Source organism: Entelurus aequoreus, linkage group LG17 (assembly GCF_033978785.1).
Source record: "Entelurus aequoreus isolate RoL-2023_Sb linkage group LG17, RoL_Eaeq_v1.1, whole genome shotgun sequence".
In the NCBI taxonomy this organism is placed as follows: Eukaryota; Metazoa; Chordata; class Actinopteri; order Syngnathiformes; family Syngnathidae; genus Entelurus; species Entelurus aequoreus.
The window spans coordinates 43,491,751-43,512,822 of record NC_084747.1 but is presented as its reverse complement, the minus strand read 5'-3'; the positions used below and the strand labels follow the sequence as shown (position 1 = coordinate 43,512,822).

At 40.1% G+C, this 21,072-nt stretch overlaps 1 protein-coding gene across 2 annotated transcripts in view; it reads left to right on the top strand.

Annotated features, from left to right (window-relative positions):
• ipo11 (importin 11) overlaps positions 1-21,072 on the top strand; it is a 211,524-nt gene that overhangs the window by 48,221 nt on the left and 142,231 nt on the right. For both annotated transcript variants that reach the window (XR_009821728.1, XM_062025729.1), the window contains exons 9-13: positions 3,285-3,355; positions 5,606-5,798; positions 6,346-6,498; positions 8,093-8,136; positions 14,507-14,597. Coding sequence is in view for 1 of the 2 variants with exons in the window: in XM_062025729.1 (XP_061881713.1) it covers positions 3,285-3,355; positions 5,606-5,798; positions 6,346-6,498; positions 8,093-8,136; positions 14,507-14,597 (552 nt within the window). In the remaining variant the exon portion in view is untranslated. The remainder of the gene's footprint in view (positions 1-3,284; positions 3,356-5,605; positions 5,799-6,345; positions 6,499-8,092; positions 8,137-14,506; positions 14,598-21,072) is intronic.

Below are 21,072 nucleotides of genomic sequence, written 5' to 3'. Positions count from 1 at the left end.
TCAGTGTCGGATGTATTGCACTCAAAGGGTAATATTGCACAGTAGGGTATTAGGGTAGTATATTGCATAGGGGTGAATTATTATTATAAGTTAGAGTTCAGGATGGTGACAGCTCTGGGAAAGAAACTGTCTCTGAGCCTGTTTGTTCTGACTCTGATGCACCTGTAACGCCTGCCCGATGGTAGTAGGTCGAACAGGTGGAAGCCAGGGTGTGTGCTGTCCTTAGTGATGCTTTTTGCTCTGTTGAGACAGCGGGAGTTGTGTAAATCCTTCAGGGAGGGGAGGGGGCAGCCGATGATTTTTTGTGCAGACTTTATGACCCTCTGAATCGCCTGTTTGTCTGCTTCAGTGCAGCTGGCGTACCATACTGTTATGCAGTACGTCAGCAGGCTCTCGACAGCCGAGCGATAGAAGGTCAGCATCAGCTGCCTCTCCAGTCTGTTCTTCCTCAGCACCCTCAGAAAGTGGAGTCTCCGCTGGGCCTTCCGGATGACCGCAGTTGTATTTTGGGTCCATGAGAGGTCAGCAGATATGAGGGTACCGAGGAACTTGAAGGAGCTGACTCTCTCCACCTCCTCGCCGTTGATGTAGAGGGGGGCGGGGTCTGCAGTGTCCACTCGCACCACAGCTAACATTACCCATGCCGCTACCTCTCTGCTCCGCGAGGGCGTATATGTATGTGACGTATGTAAGAAGGTGCGCTTGTTTAAGTCTCTGTGAGAAGCAGAGACTAGAAAGAGTGAGAAGAGCCTGTAGTGTAATGCCTGCAGCTAAAAGCAACTGCGTGAGAACGTATACTCGAATATTACGATATAGTAATTTTCTTTATCGCACAGAGTCAAACCCGCGATATATCAAGTATATCGAAATATCGCCCAGCCCTAGTAGGAACACACATTTGCTGTAAGTCTGAAGTGCGCAACTATGGAAACGGAAGTAAATGCGCTGAAGAAAGATGTTCCGGCAATGTTTAAATGTCCAAAATACGGTAAATATTGTACAAATTACATTTTGTTATGAATATGTCTGTTACTACATTACATAAAGACTTGCAGCGTGTACATGACAGGTTGATGGAGGGTTTTGAAGTTGTTTTAGAAGGCTTTGAAGGCTACAATGGTGACTCCCATTAGCTGCATTTTGCAAACGTTTTCTTACATCTTGAGAATCCTAAAAACAAAAAACAAAACATGTGTGCTGTTGTCTCTCATCATGATTGAACAAAGTCCAAAAAAAAGTGCAGTTCCCCTTAAACACATGTACAGTAAACCTTTTTGATTTACTGACCACAGACCGAATGCCAACTGTTGTTGGCAATGACAGAAGGGTTGCTGTTTTGCATCTCAACAGTTGTTTTTTCACTACAACGGGGCAAAACCATCCTTGCCTGGGCATGCCCTTCCTCTGTTGGGGATAAATAGTTGGGGTTTTGACATTAGCATCTCGACTAGATCTGAATTATCTAAGTCTATGAGCATGAACTGATGTAGCCCACTTGGATAAGAGGCGAAACGCCTTCTAAGACAATCTAAACAATCCAGTTGCAATCGATTGAATGCCCTGAGAACACAGGCCCAATACAAATATGCGTTGGTGTACAAACCTTGTCTCAGTGTACGACGTTTCATCCACTCATTGTATATAGCTGATTGCTCTGCGGTGCTCACTGGTCATTCAGTCCGCATTCAGTCCGCACAGTGTTGCTGTTAGCCACCAAGGCACATGATGTAACTACGCCTGTGTCTGACACATGCTTGCATATTAGTTTTGTGTCTTGTCAGCTAATGATAGCGATTTGGATAGCTAACGTTGGCTATCATTGAATGTATGTTTTATCGTAAAAACAAGACTGCACATTTTTAGTTGCTTTTCTCTGACTGATTTTGTTTGTGTATATTCAATATAATTAATAATTGTGAAAAGTATATACACGTAAAAAAAACAAAAAACCCACTAATGCTAACATAAGATAGCCAGTGGTGTTCTGGTTGTTGAGCAATTAGCTAACAACCCCTTTTACTGCTAAAATTGATATGTCGCCGAGGTCTAGTTTGTATACTTTAATGCTCTACAAGTTTGAATTTTGTGGCTTTGCATTTTCAGTTTCGAGTTAAGTTTTGGAGCCACGGCAATCTGTGTGTAGTGACAAGCTCTTGGCGAAGTAGATACTTTCTTTAAAGTTCACTGGTCTGTAATAAAACCTACACATTTAGCCAGGCAGAAATAAATATAAGATAATATTTTTCCTGCTTAAAATCAGTCCGCAAAAGATAGCTCATCTTATTCGAAGTCTGAATTTATACATGCATATCAACAGGTGACCACGAACGACTTCTCTTGCGAATCATAGCTTTTCTTCTTACAATTTTTTATTCTCTCACAAACACAACTTGGAGATTTGGAGAAAATAATACCCAAAGGTTAGTTGAATTAGCAAAACATGAAGAAGAGGGTAGGTGGCTAATTTTACAACAACTGTCAAGCAGCTAAAAAATATGACTTATGAAATATGATTTTACTCATTGTATTCTGGTATAGTATTTCTTTATGATTATGTCTTGTATTCAGGGTCTACTTACCTAATGTGCAAGCTGAAGCTACTGCTTTTAGGTACACTACCGTTCAAAAGTTTGGGGTCACCCAAACAATTTTGTGGAATAGCCTTCATTTCTAAGAACAAGAATAGACTGTCGAGTTTCAGATGAAAGTTCTCTTTTTCTGGCCATTTTGAGCGTTTAATTGACCCCACAAATGTGATGCTCCAGGAACTCAATCTGCTCAAAGGAAGGTCAGTTTTGTAGCTTCTGTAACGAGCTAAACTGTTTTCAGATGTGTGAACATGATTGCACAAGGGTTTTCTAATCATCAATTAGCCTTCTGAGCCAATGAGCAAACACATTGTACCATTAGAACACTGGAGTGATAGTTGCTGGAAATGGGCCTCTATACACCTATGTAGATATTGCACCAAAAACCAGACATTTGCAGCTAGAATAGTCATTTACCACATTAGCAATGTATAGAGTGTATTTCTTTAAAGTTAAGACTAGTTTAAAGTTATCTTCATTGAAAAGTACAGTGCTTTTCCTTCAAAAATAAGGACATTTCAATGTGACCCCAAACTTTTGAATGGTAGTGTACATTTCGGTCAGATTGGTTATTTGAGCTCAACTGTGCATATTTAATGTATATTGTATGTATTAGTAAAGGCCTGAATAATGCAACATTACACTTAAAAGAATACAGGCTGTAGCTGTTGTTGTAAAACTGTGTTTGTGTTTCAGGTCGACAAATTGGTCGAGATAGCCCTTGTCGTGAAAAATTGGAGAAGACAATTATACTCTACACTAAAGTTGTGAGTTTATTTGTGCCTATATGTAGTGTCATCATTAGGGCTGGGTATAATGGCTATTTTACCAAACAATTTGATTTTGATTCATAAGGTTTTAAATCGATTACTCACAATTCACTTTCATCTACACTTAAAATATTGAAAAGATCTCAAATGTACTTGGTTATCCCCTCCTCACCATAAACAACTTTGGACAGTTAAAACTTTCTTAACGTCTCAAAAGTTAATTTTTTTAAAACGGATAGAATTGCAAGTGAAAGTATACTTGTAAACTCCCATGCACCCAACCAGTCTACATGTGTTTTGTGGACTTGGAGAAGGCATTCGACCGTGTCCCTCGGGAAGTCCTGTGGGGAGTGCTCAGAGAGTATGGGGCATCGGACTGTCTGATTGTGGCGGTCCGCTCCCTGTATGATCAGTGCCAGAGTTTGGTCCGCATTGCCGGCAGTAAGTCGGACACGTTTCCAGTGAGGGTTGGACTCCGCCAAGGCTGCCCTTTGTCACCGATTCTGTTCATAACTTTTATGGACAGAATTTCTAGGCGCAGTCAAGGCGTTGAGGGGATCTGGTTTGGTGGCTGCAGGATTAGGTCTCTGCTTTTTGCAGATGATGTGGTCCTGATGGCTTCATCTGGCCAGGATCTTCAGCTCTCGCTGGATCGGTTCGCAGCTGAGTGTGAAGCGACTGGGATGAGAATCAGCACCTCCAAGTCCGAATCCATGGTTCTGGTGGAGTGCCATCTCCGGGTGGAGTGCCATCTCCGGGTTGCGGAGGAGACCCTGCCCCAAGTGGAGGAGTTCAAGTACCTCGGAGTCTTGTTCACGAGTGAGGGAAGAGTGGATCGTGAGATCGACAGGCGGATCGGTGCGGCGTCTTCAGTAATGCGGACGCTGTATCGATCCGTTGTGGTGAAGAAGGAGCTGAGCCGGAAGGCAAAGCTCTCAATTTACCGGTCGATCTACGTTCCCATCCTCACCTATGGTCATGAGCTTTGGGTTATGACCGAAAGGACAAGATCACGGGTACAAGCGGCCGAAATGAGTTTCCTCCGCCGGGTGGCGGGGCTCTCCCTTAGAGATAGGGTGAGAAGCTCTGCCATACGGGGGGAGCTCAAAGTAAAGCCGCTGCTCCTCCACATCGAGAGGAGCCAGATGAGGTGGTTCGGGCATCTGGTCAGGATGCCACCCGAACGCCTCCCTAGGGAGGTGTTTAGGGCACGTCCGACCGGTAGGAGGCCACGGGGAAGACCCAGGACACGTTGGGAAGACTATGTCTCCCGGCTGGCCTGGGAACGCCTCGGGATCCCCCGGGAGGAGCTGGACGAAGTGGCTGGGGAGAGGGAAGTCTGGGCTTCCCTGCTTAAGCTGCTGCCCCCGCGACCCGACCTCAGATAAGCGGAAGAAGATGGATGGATGGATGGATGGAGTATACTTGTATTTCAACATTCCATTACTACAAATTGCATTATGTTATTGTTACTTCAGGGACAAAATAATAACAGTAACTATGTAAGCTATTCTTCTGGGACTCTTATTTTGTTAGCAAGGTCAGACAAGATGTAACACACAGTGATTTTATTGTGATGGCCGTAAGTGTCCGCTTGTTTTTTCTCGTGCACTTGACAGCTGTTTACATTCCATGATCAGAATGTAGTGTAGTTCACTTCAAGCACAAGCTGCTTTTGCCCAAAAGTTGCGGTTGCTACCATTATAGTATATATTCATGGGCCGTGGAGAATCAGGTGATAATGTTGTGCCAGGAAGTAGAGATATCCCGATTCCGATCGTGGGATTGGATTTGCCTTTTTTTTGACTGATTTGAGATAGGCTGATAAACTGCCAGGCCCAGCCAATCTTTACCTTTGCGGTGTCCCGGTGTTAACATGGCTGAAGATTGTACTCGCGTGAGCGATTCCTTCAAAAGTGATGCACGTTACGGGAGACAAAATTACATTTCCTGAATTCCTCGTGACACACATGCAGGGACTGCATGAGTTCCAGGACAATGCTTGTTTTTTCCCAGAACACCAGCTCAAATTTAAGATCAAGCTGCAACAAACGCCGCTTTTAAGACACTAATCTTGCAAACAAGGAAAAGGGGGGTAATCAATGTTATGCCTTATGAATCGATATTGCAAAATAAATAAAAAATTCGATCCACAATTGATCAGTTTACCCAGCCCTGGTCTTTGTACTTGACAAATTTGTTCAACATATTAAAACTTCTTCTCCCGTATGTTCTCCACTCTGTTAGTTGTTAGATTTCTTGGACTACCATCCCTGTGCGTTCATACCTCTAATCCAGTGCTCACTGGAATTTGCTGTGAGCTACGTGTTCACGCCAGCAGGGGAAGGCGTCACCTTTGAGCGCTTCATAGTCCAGTGCATGAACCTCATCAAGATGATTGTGAAGAATGATGCCTACAAACCCGCCAAGAACATTGAGGGTAAGCCATGACTTTTCATCAGATGCACGTTTCAGTTAGCCTGTATTCACTCCTTGAAATACTCAAATTTGCAATTCAAACACCAATTCCTCTATTATGTCTGAGGTGCTAAAATGTGCTAGAATATGCCGTGACATGAACTAACTCCTACTTAGTTGAGCAGTTACGGTTTTGCTTTGGTGTTCACACCTTCCAGTGAACACATAAAATTATTGCAAGGAGCAAGGTTACGTCGCTAAGAGGAATGTCGAGCCTCGGGTGAACAGTTTGGCTATTGGCAGCCGTCTGACTTATTTATTCGACCCAACCTGTCAGTCTTATAGACAGACAGGAAGCCTCTCGAGCAGAACAGGGCTCAAAGCAATGTAGCAATAATGAAAGTGAAATAGGGCATGACTTTATCCAGCATCGACTGACTGAACCTATACAGTTTTTTTCTGCATGGTTGCAATCCATATCATTGTTAAAACCTGTGAAACGGAAACAAAAGAACACAGTGTACTTGGTTCAAGTTGTTTTTAACAACTTTTTTGTGTTGTCATCATAGACAGTAAACCCGAGAGTCTTGAGGCTCACAAGATCAAGTCAGCTTTCTTCACACACCCTACGCTAACAGAGATTGGACGCCGGCTCGTCTCCCATTATTTCCTCCTCACAGAAGAAGAGCTGGCAATGTGGGAAGAGGATCCTGAGAGTTTTGGTAAAACCACAATTTAAATCCAGGCTGCTCAGGGCTTCATGTGAGATTGACAGACTCAACAAGCCCTTTTAGAGATGCAAGTTAACCAATTTAGTCGGATTTTTTCTTTGGGGTGGACTATTAATTTAATTTTTAATTGCAATTTCGATTGTCTTCTTATGATTGGGGGGGGAAAAAGAAAAAAAAACGATTAATGGGTCGCACAATGCATTCAAATTCCAGAGCTTGTGGTGGTGAAACAGATGAAGAGCGAATGAGTGGAAAAAAGAACATATCTACTAGAAGTTTGGAATCTCACCATGGTGGCAATTTTTATTTGACACAGCGCTAGGATGCTTTATCAATAATCACAATAGAAAAAGTAAGGCATATGATTTCCGGATTCACGTAACCAGATAACGGGCCAATAAAACGGAATTCGCTTATTAACGCAAAAATAATATCAGGGAAATCGACACAAATGTGAGTGAAATGTTGTAATTTTGAGTAGAAGAGACCTTATTTGAGAAAATAATGTTTCTGTTTGCGCTCATTTACCCCCGACACACTCAAAACGCCGGCCGTCCTGAACCTAACAATGTTAAGACGGCCACTTGAATCGGCGACTAAACTACGAAGCTAAAACTATCAAGAACAATCCATACATCCACAACACATCTCATCTGCTTGTGTTGTGAACAACTTCAATCTACAAACAGTGGTCGCAATTTGAGAGGCTTGGTCTTATTTTTTTACAGCCTCAAGTCTGCTCTTTACTCGTCAAGCTGAGAACAGCAGCACAGCACACTTTCCCCCTTCACAATAATAGTCTGGTGCGCCACATCTGGTCTGACTTCGCTAACAAAATAAAGGTTTCAAAAAAGTACTTTACACAAGCATAATGTACTTAAAGCACTTATTGATACTTTTACACAATTATTATGCGTAGACCTAAAATACTCGTCCAATTTGTCCAAATATGTATTCAACTAAAAATGTGAGGATTTTTGCATTTAATTAACATTTCATTAAATTCTTTTGACATGTATGGTGGTAAAATAAGTGTAAAAGGTAAAAAGGAATTAAAAACAAACTGGAAAAACTGAATGTTTTAGTTTTTTATATTGCTATTGTTATTTAAATGTATTATTACTATTGCTATCATTTTACTTTTTGTTGTTTATTCGTTGCTAATTTATATCCAGTTTTTTTAAACTATAATTAAAGTTGTGTTTTGTTGGTACAATAAATACTCATGTTTTCAATTTAATGAATAATCGTGTATTTAATCGTGATTACAATATCAATCAAAAATAATCGTGATTATTATTTTTGCCATAGTCGTCCAGCCCTACTTTTTCTACAGACTGCATCATATTTTATTTTTTGTAACGCAACAAAAACAGGACAAAGCTTAATTAGAGCCACAAGCCCATTAGCTGCTTTATAGTATCTAAATTAGGCAGCATCGTTTTAAGAAACTGTTTTTAACCAGATATGTGGGGTTAGGGTTATTTAGACTTGAGCTTGAATAATGAAGAAACTTTACAAATTAGGGTTAAATCTTCATGTTGCCAAACACCATTTGACCCTCTATTACCTCTCTCCTTTTTAGCTGTTGAGGAGACGGGTGGTGACTCATGGAAATATAGTTTACGGGTAAGTAACTCTTATAAACTTGTAGAATCAGAATCATTAAGTAAAAGCACATGTGGATTTCTTGTACTGCACTCTAATTTATTATCCGTGTCTAGGTGTTGTTAACCCCACTCACTAATCATATTAAATGTACTGAATGGTTCCCTGTCACAAAGAAACACATACTCCCACTCGCAGCGTAAACACTTCTTTTTCTTGTTTTGTATTATTATACCAGCAGTGCTGCCCTGTGGGGGGGAAAAAAAACTATTTTTGTGTACGGCAAAGTTTTTAATAGATATAAACTAGACAACTAGTAATAGGAGGCAATACATATATACTATAGTGGTACCCCAGGTTATGAGCTTAATTGGTTCCATAACTCAAAACACTTGTATGTCAAATCAGTGCCACCTATGGAAATGGAAGACGACGAGAACAGGGTTTGTATCCTTTGTCACAAATAAAAAAATTTTAAACTTATCTTTTCCTTTTCTGCAGCAAGTGTGATGCGTTACAACATTTGTATAATAGATTGCGCCTAGTTGAACCCATTTTTACTGTTAGTGTAACTTTAGTCCATCCTGCTGTATATTATGGCCATATGTATAGTGTAAAATATATCTATTTATCAGTAGTGTGAAATATATTTATATTTATCTAATAATAATTTATTCTACCTTTGCATAAGGTTCTAAATAAATATACGGTCTCTATATTTACTTACACTTTTCATAAAAATGTCCCTTTTTCTTAAGGACATCTTTACTTTTTAATTTATTGCGTTTAATTTCTATTAAACTAATTTCTTGTCAACGGGAAAGAACGCTTTTGCTACCAGGTTTTTATTTAAATGTTTATTTTTTATAGAATTTTCAAGATTTCCTGACTACTAATTGTGATCACAGCAACAGGAGTGTTTGCTGGCATCTTTAAACTGCTCTTGGTCCGAATGAGAGGCACATATTTGCTGGAAAAAGCGAATTGGAAGAGCTGTTAGCCTCAAGCCAGCAGCTACTTCTGCAATTCAAAGCGGTTGCCTAGCAGCCAGAAGTCACACAGAGATTAAGCAGCAAGAGTTTGAAGCAGTTTTAAAGTGTTTCTGACCACACACAGTGATCTCAGTTGACGAGCTGACACCTCTAGTTGATCTCTTATCGGCGCAAGGTACAGATTTGTTGAAATATATAGGTAAAAAATGCTGCAAGTTGCTATGAGGAAATAAATAAATTAAATGATAAATGGGTTATACTTGTATAGCGCTTTTCTACCTTCAAGGTACTCAAAGCGCGAAACCGCCATAAGCAGGCTGCTAAAGCTACGATATTAAAAGCTGGATCAAATGAGTCTCTGCATACAGGACACAAAGGGAAGCAAGACATTCCATTGGTGTGACAAAAAATAGAAAAGATTAGCTCAGATCACAGAGAAGATATGAGAAGCCTCCAAGAAAATATATAAAGCATGTAAACCCAAAAAAACCTAGGAAAATGGTGCATTGGGACATCAAGACGAATTTGAAGAATCTCTTAAAAGAGCAAACCGAGCTCCAATAATATGTGATGAAGCTCCTTAAGTAACAAACTGCAATGAGACAAGAATGGAAGATTCTCCGGGAGGAAAATACTGCAGTGCATCAGGAAATGAAAGTTCTACAACAAGAGAACATAATTCTGAAGATAATCATAGATTAAATGGATCAGCATAAACAAATGAATGATACCATCCTAACAGGGCACCAAACTAAACCAAGATCCTACGCGAGGATGAAATGGATGTTGCCTCAGCAGAGCCACAAGTGGTCAACTTTCTGCATTCAAAAGAAATTGAAGTCGATAGTAATTCTATCAATGAATGGAAGAAGCACCAAAACCTCTCTAGTCATCCTTGCAAAACTTGCTAACAAAAAGTCCAAAATCACAGTGCTAAAACAAAGAAAAAGCTGCAGGTTAAAATGTGTACTTGTATGAGCACCTTACCAAACATAATGCTGGAATTGCCAAGAAAGCACGTGACTTGAGGAAGCAGCGGACAATTCATTGAACTTGGAGCGGCAATTGTAAAATCTACATTAAGTTGAATGGAGGTCCAGAAGCTAGAGTACTTGTTGTCAAAGCCACAAAGATCTGGACAAATATTAACGTTGACAGCGCTTTCACGACGATAATGGAGTCTGACGAAAACATCTAAATTCAACATCAACACTACTCTGTTTTAAGGGACCATTGAACAAGAAAACCTAGATTTAAGAGCACACCCATCTACATTCCTAAAAATTATTGAAACAACACAAAAGATTGCTGAGGAATGTGATCCCACGATAGTTGGAACTCACCCTCCGGTTCCCCTTCTTAAAGCGAGGAACCACCACCCCGGTCTGCCAATCCAGAGGTACCGCCCTTGATGTCCACTCAATGTTGGAGAGTCTTGTCAACCAAGACAGCTCAACAGCATCCAGAGCCTTAAGGAACTCTGGGCAGATCTCATCCACCCCCGGGAACTTGCCACCGAGGAGCTCTTTAACTACATCGGCAACCTCATCCCCAGAAATAGGAGAGCCCACCACAGATTCCCCAGGAACTGCTTCCTCATAGGAAGACGTGTTGGTGGGATTGAGGAGGTCTTCAAGGTATTCCCTCCACCGATCCACAACATCCGCAGTCGAGGTCAGCTCACCATCCTCACCATACACGGTGTTGACAGTGAACTGCTTCCCCTTCCAAATGGTGGTCCAGAATCGCTTCAAAGCCGCCTGGAAGTCGTTTTCCATGGCTTCCTCGAACTCCCACCATGTCCGAGTTTTTGCCACCGCGACCGCTGAAGCCGCACACCGCTTGGCCTATCGGTACCTGTCTGCTGCCTCCGGAGTCCCAGGAGCAAAAAGGACCCGATAAGTCTCTTTCTTCAGCTTGACGTCATCCCTCATCGCTGGTGTCCACCAGCGGGTTATAGGATTACTGCCACGACAGGCACCAACCACCTTGCGGCCACAACTCCAATCGGCCGCCTCGACATTAGAGGTAGGGAACATGGTCCACTCTGACTTAATATCCAGCGCCTTCTTCGTGACATGTTCAAAGTTCTTACGGAAGTGGGAATTGAAACTCTCTCTGACAGGAGACTCTGCTAGACGTTCCCAGCAGACCCTCACAATGTGTTTGGGCCTCCCAGGTCTGTCTGGCATCCACCCCCACCATCGGGGCCAACTCACCACCAGGTTGTTATTTGGTAGAAATCTCCGCCCCTCTCTTCACCCGAGTGTCCAAAACATGAGACCGCAAATCGATGACACAACTACATAGTCGATCATGAAACTGCAGCTCAGAGTGTCCTGGTGCCAAATGCACATATGGACACCCTTATGTTTGAACATTATGGACAATCTGTGACGAGCACAAAAGTCCAATAACAAAACACCACTTGTGTTCAGATCCGGGCGGCCATTCTTCCCAGGTTTCACTGTCGTTGCCAATATGAGCGTTGAAGTCACCCAGCAAAACAGGGGAATCACCTGAGGGAGAAGTCTCTAGTTCTCCCTCGAGGGAATCCAAAAAGGGTGGGTACTCTGACCTGCTGTTTGGTGCGTAAAGCACAAACAACAGTCAGGACCCGTCCCGAAGGTGGAGGGAAGCTACCCTCTCGTCTACAGGTTTAAACTCCAACATGCAGGCTTTGACCCTAGGGGCAACAAGAATTGCCACCTCAGCCCTTCGCCTCTCACTGCGTGCAACGCCAGAGTGGAAGAGAGTCCAGCCCCTCTCGAGAGAACTGGTTCCAGAGCCCTTGCTGTGCGTCAAAGTGAGTGACTATATCTAGCCAGAACTTCTCCACCTCGCGCACCAGCTCAGGCTCCTTCCCCTCCAGCGAGGTGACGTTCCACGTCCCAAGATCTAGCTTATGTAGCCGAGGATCGGACCGCCAAGTGCCCAGCCTTCGGCAGTCGCCCAGCTCACAAGGCACCCGACCTCTATGGCCCCTCCTATGATTGGTGAGCCCATTGGAGGGGGGACCCACATTGCATCATCGAGCTGTGCCCGGCCGGGCCCTACGGGGACAGGCTTGGCCACCAGGCGTTTGCCATCGTGCCCCACCTCCGGGCCTGACTCCAAAGGGGGGCCCAGGTGACCCGCGTCCGGGCGAGGGAAATCTGAGTCCATGTTTTTTCATTTCCATAAAGGTCTTGGAGCTGCTCCTTGTCTGATCCCTCACCTAGGACCTGTTTGTCTCGGGAGACCCTACCAGGGGGCATAGAAACCCCCGGACAACAAAGCTCCTAGGATCATTGGGACAAGAAAGCAAGCTTAAATAAATATTTTGTAAATATTGGACCTAAACTGGAGGAAAGGATTCCAGACCGTGTCAGTTTAGGACCTGAATTATACAATAGATGGAAATCCTAACTCGATGTTACTCATGGAAGTAATAAAAAGGTAATAATTAATATTGCAAATAAATGTAAATCCAAAACCTCAACTGATGTAATGGATTTTATATGGAAACGATAAGAAAAGGTTATAGAAGAGATTTCAGAAACTTTAACGCACACCAGTAACCTATCGTTTCAAACTGGCAAATACCCAAACAAAATAAAAAATAGCAAAAGTTGCACCAATTCATAAGACTGGAAACAAACACCAGTTTCCATTTAATAAGGTGGCAAGAAATACATTGATGAAAAGAAAAAAACCAGTATTGGACAAAAAAAATCACTTAATATACACTACTGCTCGGTTGTGTTACCATCTGTGAGTTATTGTATAGAAATGTGGGGAAATAACGATAAACATACTGGTACACTTTATTTACTAACCGTGTTACAAAGTAAGTCAGTCAGAATAATACATAATGTTGGATATCGAGAACATCCTTTATTTGTTGAATCAAAAATATTGATATTCAACGATTTAGTGAATTAACAAACAGCAAAAATTATGCACAAAGGAAACAATAACCTGCTACCCAAACATGTACGTTCTCAACAAGAGAGGATAAAAATAACCTCATAAAAATGTAGTTTAAAACATTCGTATGCATGTACAACACTTAAAACCTTTAGCATATTAGTATGTTGAATGAAATTATGAAATGGATTAAGCAAAGAAGTCAAACAAAGTACTAACATGATCCAGTTTAAGAAACTGTTCAAATTCAGTGTTTACAAAATACAAAGAAGAAATATGTTAAACATTTTGAACTTTATTGAAATTGAAATAATCTTACTTATCTCACTATTTGAATTACAACCTATTCAACTTATTTTTTTGAGAACAGTATTATTTATTATTTATGGAGTAAATTGTTTACAAATGGAAAAAAGGAGGTTAATTGAATGTGCTACTAATTGCTAGGAATCAGAAAACGGGTAAGATTGACTGAGCTTTGCGGCAAGAGAAACTGGAAATTGTGATGTACCTTGTAACTCCACGCATGTTTGAAATAAACTTCAACCATTAACCATAAACTCAAAAACAATTATCAGCCATCAAACCATGTACTGCAAAGAGAAAGTAAAAATACTAAAGTTACATATTTTATTACAATTACAACAAATAACACAAAGTACAACTTCTATACATTTATTAACATACACTAAAACTACCAAAAATAAATGTGCATACATATATACTGTACATATTTACAAAGAAACTGGTACATTACACGCTATTTACACTGTATATTAAACCACAGCCAAGTTATTGGGCAAAGATAGACGACAGTGGGCTAGAGGTAAGTAAGTAAAATCAAAAGGTGATTTTATGCCTACTTCTACATTATTCTTAGCCACTGCTCGAGAAACCACTTTTCTATCTGTAACCAGAATATGTCTCACACTTAATATTCGCTCACACAAATATCCAATCTACATACCTACAAAACATACTTGAAGTCCATGTTAGTAGACGTACGTCTGCTTCTTATTTTTCATCGGCAGCACTGAAGCATTTTCACTGTCGTGCACATCCTATCTTATTAACCTTTGTCACATCATGCTATGGTGAGGGGAATCGCTCAGGATGCCTCATGGATAACATGTCACTGTCTGACTATTTCTTCCGTGGTCATGAATTGCAGCTCTTGATTATAAATGACCCAGTATCTTCATCTGTCTAAATAATTGGCTTTTTTAGAGGAGTCATCTGCTTTGTAATCTTTAGGCACTGACAAGGCACTAAAAGCAAATGAACTACTACTACTGGAGTCCTGTAATATTCCTATTACTTTTTGTTAAACAGACAGGCTGTTTTACTGTATTCCTTTTTTTAAACACATTTTATTTACAGTACCTCACTGCTTACTGCCCCAAAATACCTCAGGAGACAAGACTATATGAGTTTAAAAACGAGGAAAAATTTGTAATTTGCCTGTCTCTTTCTGTGTGTTTTTGCTCTAGCCCTGTACAGAAGTATTATTCTTGGATATTTTCCACAACTACAGCCAGACGCTGACACCAGTGCTTTTGGATATGGTGCAGAATCTCAAAGGTTAGTTAACAATCTCTTCAAGACGAATTGCTTTTTAAAACTACTCGCCTGCTTACTATGTTTCTCTATACAATATACACTACCGTTCAAAAGTTTGGGGTCACCCAAACAATTTTGTGGAATAATCTTCATTTCTAAGAACAAGAATAGACTGTCGAGTTTCAGATGAAAGTTCTCTTTTTCTGGCCATTTTGAGCGTTTAATTGACCCCACAAATGTGATGCTCCAGAAACTCAATCTGCTCAAAGGAAGGTCAGTTTTGTAGCTTCTGTAACGAGCTAAACTGTTTTCAGATGTGTGAACATGATTGCACAAGGGTTTTCTAATCATCAATTAGCCTTCTCAGCCAATGAGCAAACACATTGTACCATTAGAACACTGAGTGATAGTTTCTGGAAATGGGCCTCTATACACCTATGTAGATATTGCACCAAAAACCAGACATTTGCAGCTAGAATAGTCATTTACCACATTAGCAATGTATAGAGTGTATTTCTTTAAAGTTAAGACTAGTTTAAAGTTATCTTCATTGAAAAGTACAGTGCTTTTCCTTCAAAAATAAGGACATTTCAATGTGACCCCAAACTTTTGAACGGTAGTGTATGTAAGCATTTTTTTTTTTCTACTAAAACTCTTACGGTATTTGTTTTTTTTATGCCTTTTACGAAAAACCAAGGCTAAGTCCAGTCTCAGTTCAATTTAGAGTGGCACTATTTATGTGTAGTACATTCTGTTCACTGTTAACATCTGCTAATAAGAGGGTTATTTGAATTAGGGATGGGCATTTGACGGTCAAATAATGTCCTCTTTTTTTCTAAGTGTATTTTTTGTCGCATAGATGGGGCGGCATGGCGTAGTGGGTAGAGCAACCGTGCCAGAAACCTGAGGGTTGCAGGTTCGCTCCCCGCCTCTTACCATCCAAAAAATCGCTGCCGTTGTGTCCTTGGGCGGGACACTTCACCCTTGCCCCCGGTGCCACTCACACCGGTGAATTGAATGATGAATGATAGGTGGTGGTCGGAGGGGCCGTTGGCGCAAATTGCAGCCAAGCTTCCGTCAGTCTACCCCAGGGCAGCTGTGGCTATGAAGGTAGCTTACCACCACCAGGTGTGAATGAATGATGGGTTCTACATGTAAAGCGACTTTGGGTACTTAGAAAAGCGCTATATAAATCCAAGGTATTATTATTATTATTATTATTATTAGATGTCTTTATTTCAAGAAGCAATTACCATATTTTTCGGACTATAAGTCGCACCGGAGTATAAGTCGCACCTGCCGAAAATGCATAATAAAGAAGGAAAAAAACATATATAAGTCGCACTGGAGTATAAGTCGCATTTTTTGGGGAAATGTATTTGATAAAACCCAACACCAAGAATAGACATTTGAAAGGTAATTTAAAATAAATAAAGAATAGTGAACAACAGGCTGAAAAGTGTACGTTATATGACGCAAAATTAACCAACTGAGAATGTGCCTGGTATGTTAACGTAACATATTATGGTAAGAGTCATTCAAATAACTATAACATATAGAACATGCTATACGTTTACCAAACAATCTGTCACTCCTAATCGCTAAATCCGATGAAATCTTATACGTCTAGTCTCTTACGTGAATGAGCTAAATAATATTATTTGATATTTTACGGTAATGTGTTAATAATTTTTCACATAAGTCGCTCCTGAGTATAAGTCGCACTCCCGGCCAAACTATGAAAAAAACTGCGACTTATAGTCCGAAAAATATGGTAGTTCAAAATATGCCTTATAACACAAGACAAAAACAACAGTCAGAGTGACAGTCGAGCTTGTGGCCAAGTTTCTAAAAGTGTTGGCATGTATGTAACTAAAACAAAAAAAGTGTCATCTAACCCCGACACACATGGAGAAAGAATACAAATTGTCAGCCAAAATAAATATCTTGGGTTAATACTAGATTCAGAGCTTTCCTTTAAAGCCCATATTGGCAAAATGTGTAAAATAATCAAGTTTAATCTCGCAAATATTCGTGCAATTCGAAATGAAATGTCAACTGAAGCTGCAAAATTGTATTTGCATTCGATTATTTTCAGCCACTTCAACTATTGCCTTACCAGCTGGTCTCAGGCTGGTCAGAGTTAAAAAAAACCCATTGGAAATCTTTTACAAACGAGCAATTAAGGTTATGGATAAAAAACCTAGGCACTATCATCACTGTGCCATTCTAAAACAATACAGTATTTTAAACTGGGACAGCCTTCACACTGTGGCAGACTTAAAAGTGACCTATAAAGCACTGCATAAATTGGCTCCAGATCCTCTGGCAGAATTCATCAGCCAAAAAAACAGCCGTGAGCGTGTCACTCGAGGCTCTGTCAGAGGTGACTGTTATATTCCTCTGCGCAGGAGCACTTTCAGTAAGTCGGCCTGGTCAGTAAGGAGTGCAAATGTGTGGAACTCAGTACCTGAGGAGGTTAAACTGGTCACAACATACAAGGCCTTCACAAAAAAATTGAAAATGTGGCTTATCAACGCCTACAGCTGCCCGCACTTAAATGAGCCTGTTTTGATGCTATGATAAATGTTATGTTGTGATGTTGTATTTTATTTTTTATCATATCGTATACGTATTGTGTGCTTTTTTTCTTTTTCTCTCTCTTTCTTTTCTTTTCCTTTTAAATTGTAATTTTACTGCCTTTTTTACATCATGGCCAGGGGACTACAGATGAAAACTAGCCCTCTGGATTATTCTGGCTTTTTTAACCATGTGTAGTCATGTGTTTTATGAAATTGCATTATCCCCTTTGAAATAAACTAATCTTAATCTTAAATTTCAATATAAACAAACATGCCACACAAAACAAAATAAAATAGAGGGAAATGTGTGTACAGAGAAATATGAGCATGTCAAAATGGTTGCTGTCAACGTCGCGAATGAAAACACAGTTAAACTAATGCAGAAATACTTGTGTGCTATCTTCACTATACTGTATGCCAACTTCACTAGCCTTCATTTTAATTTACTCAATGTCCATCAGCAGTGAAGTGACATGAGTCTCTCTCTCTGAGTGTTTAGACCTCCTGCTTCTACAGCACTGTCATTGAGCCGATAATTGCTGCTTGGAGGAGTTTTACCACAACAGACATCTGCACTTCCCAGTTGAGACTGGAACCTCTGCTGGTTGCAGCCAAGTGCTACACTACTTTACGCTTCAATTTGAACAAAATTATTCCACAAGCAAATGAATCCTCAATTAATCAACTAATTGTTGCCCATTCTTAGTTGGCATCAGAGAGGTGTCCCGCTTACTCCTGATCGATGCACATGCACAGTATGCCACAGTTTTCCTGCTATTAAAACTGGGTTGTACATGAGATATAGCCTTCCTGTAAGCCTATACATATTTCATAAAGAAGAAAAGCATGTAGGTTATTTCATGCTGCCTTTAGCGGTCATGTAACATTAAATCTATAGCTTTTTCAGCACCCTCGACTCCCCGGTGACAGTGTAGCATTAAAACCTCTCCACTGTTCAGCCACATTCACACATACACAAATGCCTCTGACTCCCCTAGAACCCTCTGCTCCCCACCCCTCACTTGTGTTGCTGCTGTTGTTTATCTGTTTTGTTCCTGAATTTACATCATCATTGCACAAGCACTTGTTTTGTAAGGTTTGCTTCCGGCCTTGCCTCCCAACGCTGCTTTCACTTTCGAATGACATGAGTGGAAATGAATTCCACCGAAGCAAGAGCGACAGCAGCTTAGATAATTCGATGGTTGAAGGGAGTCAGCTGTCGATTGGAGGGCTCAGTGTACAACAGGGACTAATAGAGGTAGAAAGCAGACCGGTAAAAAAAAAGTGACGGAACCTAGAAAAAACACAACTTGTGCGAAACGTGGCCATAGTCTTCTCGCGATTTTGTCATAAGCTAATGTTGAAACGTTTGCTCAATGTTTGTAGTGCAGGATTCAACTTTTCACCTGCGTTTCAATGACAATTACATTTTCGTTGGTTATATGGCTGCCAGAAATATCGAGTTGATTCATGTGATTAATCACAAAAAATACTGCATTAATGAAAGAATAATAAATAAATAACAGATTAATCACAATTTATCTTGACAGTAAATGCACCTTTACCATAACCGCGGATGGTTACCCAAAAGGCGGCATGGGTTGTTATACGGTCAATGATCAGGTCAATGGAGACTCTGACTGGTGTGCTTCCTGGCAGATTTCATTTCAAAATACACTCGGACTGGAATTTAGATAAAACTGTTATCAAATTTTGAGCAAATAAATGACGTGCATACAAGTAAAACAATTCAAAAAAAATTTCTGGATGAAACTCTGACAAAATTGCATGTGTGTCCAAATATTGTAGTCTTTTGTAAATTATTTAAATGATGCAAGTGAGTAATAACGTGTGATTAACATATTGCATATATATGTACACTACCGTTCAAAAGTTTGGGGTCACCCAAACAATTTTGTGGAATAGCCTTCATTTCTAAGAACAAGAATAGACTGTCGAGTTTCAGATGAAAGTTCTCTTTTTCTGGCCATTTTGAGCGTTTAATTGACCCCACAAATGTGATGCTACAGAAACTCAATCTGCTCAAATGAAGGTCAGTTTTGTAGCTTCTGTAACGAGCTAAACTGTTTTCAGATGTGTGAACATGATTGCACAAGGGTTTTCTAATCATCAATTAGCCTTCTGAGCCAATGAGCAAACACATTGTACCATTAGAACACTGGAGTGATAGTTGCTGGAAATGGGCCTCTATACACCTATGTAGATATTGCACAAAAAAACAGACATTTGCAGCTAGAATAGTCATTTACCACATTAGCAAAGTTAAGACTAGTTTAAAGTTATCTTCATTGAAAAGTACAGTGCTTTTCCTTAAAAAATAAGGACATTTCAATGTGACCCCAAACTTTTGAACGGTAGTGTATATATCATATATGTATGTGTATACACTACCGATCAAAAGTTTGGGGTCACCCAAACAATTTTGTGGAATAGCCTTCATTTCTAAGAACAAGAATAGACTGTCGCGTTTCAGATGAAAGTTCTCTTTTTCTGGCCATTTTGAGCGGTTAATTGACCCCACAAATGTGATGCTCCAGAAACTCAATCTGTTTAAAGGAAGGTCAGTTTTGTAGCTTCTGTAACGAGCTAAACTGTTTTCAGATGTGTGAACATGATTGCACAAGGGTTTTCTAATCATCAATTAGCCTTCTGAGCCAATGAGCAAACACATTGTACCATTAGAACACTGGAGTGATAGTTGCTGGAAATGGGCCTCTATGTAGATATTGCACCAAAAATCAGACATTTGCAGCTAGAATAGTCATTTACCACATTAGCAATGTATAGAGTGTATTTCTTTAAAGTTAAGACTAGTTTAAAGTTATCTTCATTGAAAAATAAGGACATTTCAATGTGACCCCAAACTTTTGAACGGTAGTGTATGTACATATATAATATATACATATTATGTACTGTATGTACACTACCGTTCAAAAGTTTGGGGTCACCCAAACAATTTTGTGGAATAGCCTTAATTTCTAAGAACAAGAATAGACTGTCGAGTTTCAGATGAAAGTTCTCTTTTTCTGGCCATTTTGAGCGTTTAATTGAACCTACAAATGTGATGCTCCAGAAACTCAATCTGCTCAAAGGAAGTTCAGTTTTGTAGCTTCTGTAAAGAGCTAAACTGTTTTCAGATGTGTGAACATGATTGCACAAGGGTTTTCTAATCATCAAGTAGCCTTCTGAGCCAATGAGCAAACACATTGTACCATTAGAACACTGGAGTGATAGTTGCTGGAAATGGGCCTCTATACACCTATGTAGATATTGCACCAAAAACCAGACATTTGCAGCTAGAATAGTCATTTACCACATTAGCAATGTATAGAGTGTATTTCTTTAAAGTTAAGACTAGTTTAAAGTTATCTTCATTGAAATGTACAGTGCTTTTCCTTCAAGAATAAGGACATTTCAATGTGACCCCAAACTTTTGAACGGTAGTGTATATCAATTAATCAATCAATCAAAGTTTATTTATATAGCCCTTAGTCACAAATGTCTTAAAGGGCTGCACAAGCCACAATGACATCCTCGGCTCAGATCCCACATCAGGGCAAGAAAAAACTCAACCCAATGGGCACAATGAGAAACCTCGGAGGGGACCGCATATATAGGAACTGGCAAGAACGACACAAAAAGACGCTTGGTCCTTTCACCCCCCACCCTGATTTTTATTGAGGATTATGAGACATTCTTCATGTAAATGGGAATTTATGAACATCCTTGCAGTCGACATCCTATTGACAGCAGACCTTATACAGTAAGTGATGTTTAATTATATTTGTTGGCTCTCATGAAGTCTGCAGTGAGTAATAATCAGTGATAAAGAAAAAAAAACATTCATTTTTTAAATTAATGATCAAAATGATCAAAATACTTAAATATTAAAA